At 49.7% G+C, this 6000-nt stretch overlaps 1 protein-coding gene across 2 annotated transcripts in view; it reads right to left on the minus strand.

The window, feature by feature from the left end:
• Positions 1–5238, minus strand: part of ABCC4 (ATP binding cassette subfamily C member 4) — a 163708-nt gene extending 158470 nt beyond the window's left edge. Inside the window, exon 1 of one of the 2 annotated variants that reach the window (XR_008820108.1) lies at positions 4970–5238. Coding sequence is in view for 1 of the 2 variants with exons in the window: in XM_056327964.1 (XP_056183939.1) it covers positions 4970–5043 (74 nt within the window). In the remaining variant the exon portion in view is untranslated. The remainder of the gene's footprint in view (positions 1–4969) is intronic. The other variant, XM_056327964.1, reaches the window with a different exon arrangement.
• Positions 5239–6000: the final 762 nt, after the last annotated feature.

Below are 6000 nucleotides of genomic sequence, written 5' to 3' on the forward strand. Positions count from 1 at the left end.
GATGCTTACATATTTCTTTAGTTTCTTACAGTATGCAATCATCCAGCACCAATATGTCAATAAAAGAAAAAAATTAGCTACCTCAAAAATCTATACAGTGGCATCTGCTAGAAATCATCACTAATCTCAGGCATTGCCAGTGGGAATTCACAAGGTATCAGGCAAGATCCCAGGCAAACCACACAGCCTGATGCTGCTTGATATTTCCATTTGTTACCTGCCTCACAGACAAATCTATTCACTGACATTGTAAGGAACACAGATCAGTTTTAACAGTGGCACTGATGGACTCCAGCTGGAACTTCCAAGAAAGGTGATGAATTCTTTCCCTAACCTCTTTCAGTGCAAGTCAAGATACACTTTTGAAGACAGCCAAGTTACAGGACTAAAATGCAGGTGACACTTAGGCTTACTCAGAAGTCCAACTAAATCAGTCAGTGGTTCTTCCAATTCTAAGCTATGCAGTGAGAGAGAAGGAAGAAGTTAAGTAAAGCACGTCGTTATTTACACTGCTACAAAAAGAGGTATGTGACATGATTGCATTTGGCCAAACAGCTACATTTTGGCAGTCATCACTGAAAATCTCACCCAGTCAGTTCACACATAAATCCAAAGGTAAATATTTTTTTTTTTAACTCTTCTCCCACTACACTCCAAGTTACAGCTGTGAAGAAGACAGGGGTTTTGTCATTTTCCCTAAAGCACATGCTTAGTAAGCCAACAACAATGCTGTCAGACACCAACAGGTAATGACAAACCAATAGTTTGTTCCTTGGAATCATAACTGTGCAGATGCCTTGGAGCAAGTTTTCAGTTTGTGTTTTAACATTGTTATTGTAATGGCAGTTGCCACACATCGAGTGATGATATAAAAAGGCATCCAGCCTAGGATGCTGACAGCATCCAGTGCTCCAAAGGAGCTGAGAATTTGTCATAGTCACAATGAGTCTGTTACAGATAAGTAATCACTATTATAATTTGAAATAATTTATACATGTATGAAATTTAGCAGGACTTCAATTTCTTTTACTTCTCTGAACAGAAACACGGAATACCCTTTTCCAGGGTGTTCCAGCCTGCCCTCCTCACATTATTCATGGGCCAAAAGTTACCCAGTCTTTAAAATATTTAATCATAGCCCATGTTTTGTAACTTTCCACTTTAATAGATTCAATGCCTGAACAAGAGACTGTGTAAAAATTCATCTGCTATATAACTAGAACATCTTTGATAAATCAAGGGAGAAAATGCTACAAGCAAATAAAAATATACCTGCTACTTAATGAACATGCAAGCTTAAAGATGGGTTAATAGTCAGAAAAGATAAACACTCTTACTGTGTATAGTGATTAATTTAATAATACCCACCCACCCTCCATAGCAGGAAAAAAAGATGAGAACAGCACTTTTCACAACTGCATAAAGTATGGAGTGTAAGGCTTTTTAAACTCAAAACACTTCCTATGACAGAATAGCTGTTCAAACATGAAAAACATTGGAATAAATTATCTCTTTCTTGGAGAGATCTAAAACCAAAACCAAATCCTATCCACCCTTCAAAGCCCTCATTCTCACCAGCAAGTTGAGCCACTCTTAAAATAAAAAAAAACAACCAAAAAAAAAACCCAAAACCCCCCCAAAAAACAAAAACCATCCCAACAAAACATAGATGAAGCAAATCAGAAATATACCTGAGCACTGCTAACTCTGTAACTGACCTACCAGCCAGAGCTTAAACAAGTTTGGTGAGCATGGGAAGTTGTGATTCTAAAGATCAGTAGTTACAGTAACATCTGGAACATCCAGAACAACAATTTGGGCTTTGATAATCCTGTGTTAATACAGATAATTCAGTGAGAGATATGGAAAACAAGAGTATTTTGCAACTGCCCTGATCTTCATACTTCTGTCACAAACAGTTTTTTTATCCTTCTAACATCCAGACTAACATTACACAAGGGATGCATTATAATAACAATATTCACACACAATCCAGATGCTCCTCTTTCCCATGAATGTACTAGTAAGAGTTTAATGTTCATCAAGCTCATACTTGTCAAAGTCACATCCCAAAAGCAAGAAGACAAGCTTTGAACAATAGAAGAATGTGTCTTCAGCCTACACACTCATTACCTTAGTTTTACAATTCAATGAAACATGACTTCTTTTCTCCTGTGAGTCTGATCCTGTTTCTGCTGGCATTAATTTTAGCTTTGCTTCTGCACCACTAGCAACAAATGAGAGGGTGCTTCCTTACAACAGCAAAATTGCACTTTTGCAGCAAAATATAAAATGAAAACAAAAAGGACTCTTGCCTAGCTGCCTGCAATGCCCTACTTTCTGACCTCACCAGCATATAAAGAAGCAGTCAACACCTCGGATATGGAGAGCAAGCAGGCACACTTCAGTAACCGCGTGGTAGCGGTTACCACTACTCCCAGGACAGACCTCCTCATGCACTCTTTTTTGAGTTCTCCAGCTGAGAACATCTCAGAACATCCTGTGTGAGACAGCAGTTAAAATGAAGCGATGCCAAAGCAGTACTCACACAGCTGTCTGACAGATGCTATACACTTTTTAGAGAGGTAGAACAATTCTTAAAACTACCCTTAAAAGTTAGCTTTATAGCTAATGAAAGCTGTTTTAATACTGCCTTGGTTTTATGGAAAAGAGTATTAACCTGCAGAAAAGTGACAGCCCCTGCTTACTCAAGCCACTGCAGTCATCATTTCAGCTGCAATTTTCACTTAGAAAATACTAATGTTTTCTGACTAGTAAATAACAAGTATATACTGGTATGTTTCATTATGACATGCAGCACAGGTAACAGAAGAGACTTTAAAAGGGTAATTCCAGTGCTGTGAATTATGCTGTTACAGAAGCCTGAGAAAAAGTACATTGGGCAACCTCTAAAGCTTTTCATACCCCACTAAACCCTTTTTCAAAGTACAAGCCCTACAGTTGTGCACTACCATCTGACTATAAAGCACGAAGTCCCAATCAATCTCTGGACTTTTCAGCAGTTCTGTCATCCCACAAGCACAGCCTGCCACCTACTTATTCTTCCCTTTGCACAGTGAGAACCTACAAATGTGTTTGGGGTAAAACAAACCTTTCAAGTGCTTGTCTAAGACTTGGGAAATTTAAAGTGCTTTGTGGTTGCTGTTTAACATTTCACTGCAATACATGGAGATCGATACAAAAGGCCTAAAGAAAGGACAATGGGAGCAGTCAGAAAACTAGCTAGGAGCACTGCACACTTCCTTTTTTATGTCTAACTAGGTTGTTTTTGGCAGAACTACCAGTAACACCACAAGATCCCGGCAAGGGAAAGGGAACAGACCAGAAGCAGCCCTGGAATGCTATGTGGGTCATCCAATTCTGTATGGATTTCCTAACAATGCTGTTCCCAACACGGGTACCCCTGGTGTCAAAGAAGAAATTACAAGTTAAAACGCTGAACACAGGGAGTTCTGCACAAGCATACAACCTCCTTTTTTTTATTTTTTCTTCTTCCTCCCTTTCCTTCCTTTCTTTTTGCACTGAGTACCCCTGAGGAAAATCCTTGACTGAAAATTTCTTTAGCTAAAATTTGTCAGGGCTTTCAAAATCCCCCTACCTTCCAAAAGGAATTTCTGCACCTGCTCAGAGTAGCTTATAGGATCAAAGAGATTTTTACTTGTGTTCCAGAGACACAAAAAAAGAGCCTCACCTGCCATGCCCTCTCTTCCTGCCTTCCCCCTCCCTCCTCCACCACATAACACAGCATGTGTGCCCTGGCTCAGGCTACAGTAGGTGAAGCAGGAGTCAGCGCTACCCTCAGAACTGCTCTCTTCCAAAGGGCACCTGCAAAGATAGACAAGCTCAACGCTCTCCCACTGCACTTTGCAGATCTTCTCCTATTGACATTTCAAAGCAACTAAACTGTAGCTGTAGGTCCTCACTGCTTTGAATGATTCTATCTAGCCACTCCAAGGTCCCCACTAATAAAAAAAGCAAGTACTAACTTTGGACTAGTTGTCGTTTGGTCCCATAAAAGTCTGTGGCGGCACCGTAACACCCCCAGCCTTCATAACACCCCCAGCCTTCGCTGTGTGACATCCTAAGCGCCCCGAGAGCCAAGGCAGCCCGGCTGCAGCTGACGCGTTGACGAGAGCAGGCAGGCTGTGCAGCCCAGCCATCCCCTCCTTACACGGGGAAACTCCCACGCAGAGTACAGTTCAGAAACCGCCTCATTCACGAAGGGGAAAGCCCCGCGCCGACAGCGAGATTAGCAAGCCTCGCCGAGATGAGCAACACCTGGCCGCGATCCGTTATGCAAGCGGGGAAGCAGAACAATGCCAGGGAGCAGCCCTGCACCCGGTCCCGGGCCACAAGGCGGAGGACGCTCCCGCCCTCCCCTCCCCGCAGCTACCGAGGAAATCCAACCCGCGCTCGCAGGGGGCGGCGGCGCCGTGCTGAGGGCTGCCCTGCCGAGGCGGCCAGGCCCCCGGCCGCGCTTGTGCCCAGACCGCGGCGGGGATTAGCGCCCGGCGCGGGCCGCCGGCTTCACCTCAGGAGACCCCGCCACGCCACGCTCCCCGCAGCCACCTGCGGGCGAGGGGCTGCCGGCCGGCGGGGCTGCCCCGGCGGGCCCGCTGGGACGGGCGGCAGGTCGGGTCCGAGCGGCGGCTGCAGAGTCACCGCCGGCAGCCGACAGAGGAGCGCGGGCTGCGCCGGCCGCCGCCTCCCATCCCCCCCGGCCGTCGCTGTGGCGCCCGGTCCCCCACGGGAGCCGCGCTGAAGTGCAGCCCGGCCGGCCCTTAGCCAGGGCTCAGCATCCCCCCACTGCCGGCTGGGCCGAGCGGCCAAGGGAGGCGAGGCGAGGGGCGCTAAGCCCCGGCGCAGCGCCTTCCCCGCCGGCGGGCGCTCCGGAGCCGCACCTCGCCGCGCCGGCTGCCCTCCCCCCTGCCCTCGCCCGAGCGCTCACCAGAAGAAGAGCCGGGAGCAGAGGTTGGCATCCCGCAGCGGGTTGGGCTTCTCCTCGCGGGGCACCGCTTCCATGCCGCCCGCCGCACCGCGCCAACCCCGGCGGCGAGGGCGCAGGACCAGAGGCGACTTCCCACCGCGGCCGCCGCCGCTTTGCCGCCGGCCGGCGCTGTTTCCGGGAAAGCCGGCACCCCCCGCCTCGTCCCTCCCTCCCGCCGCAGGACGCCTCCTGCCGGCTCGCTCCCCCGCGGCGCCCGCCCCGGCGCGGCGGCTGAGGCGCCGGGCAGCCCCGGAGGCCGCGCGGGGGCGACCCCCCCCCCTCAGCCGCCCCGCGGCGCTGCCGCTCCTCCCCCGGCGGGGCCGAGGCCGCCCCGCGGCGCTGCCAAACGCCCCGCGGGAGGGAGGCGGTGCCGCCCCGCTCGCAGCGCCACGGGCGGCCGCTCGTCACCTCAGGGCGGGCCGGGCCTCCGGCCGGCGTGGGCCACCGCCGGGCCGCGGGGGCTCTGCGCTTCTGTCCCTGGTTCCTCGTCGGTGTGTGCCCGTTGCTGATGAAAAGCATCTCCACGGCGCCTGCAGCGTCAAGCAGCGCGCCCACGCACCCTCTCGGACAGAAAAACACGTCGCGAGTCAGGGCCGAGCCCAGCGTAACGGGACCGAACCCTCCCAGAAAGGCCTGTTGCCACCTCTGCTTCCCAGGTGTGGCAGGTACTTCGATCAAAAAAATAAAAATAAAAAATTGACTCCTTGTCGTCCAGCAATGTTTAGGAGAGTTTGGTGGTACAAAGTACCTATTTAATTCCGGGAGATGGTGCACCGCAGAAATCCTTGAAGCAATTCTCAAAAGTTCAGCACATGACCATCATACTCCTCTCCAGAACCATCACCGTGGCCTGCCACAGGGAGTATGACCAAAACGAGTACAGGAAACTGGAAGAGACCAAAGAAAATAGGAATGCGGGGAATGTACCTGAAGTATTACCCCCCACAAAAAAGTAACTGGCAGAATGGGTCCCTGCCATGCTGTTATTTCTC

This window comes from Falco biarmicus, chromosome 2, assembly GCF_023638135.1.
Source record: "Falco biarmicus isolate bFalBia1 chromosome 2, bFalBia1.pri, whole genome shotgun sequence".
NCBI classification, from domain to species: domain Eukaryota; kingdom Metazoa; phylum Chordata; class Aves; order Falconiformes; family Falconidae; genus Falco; species Falco biarmicus.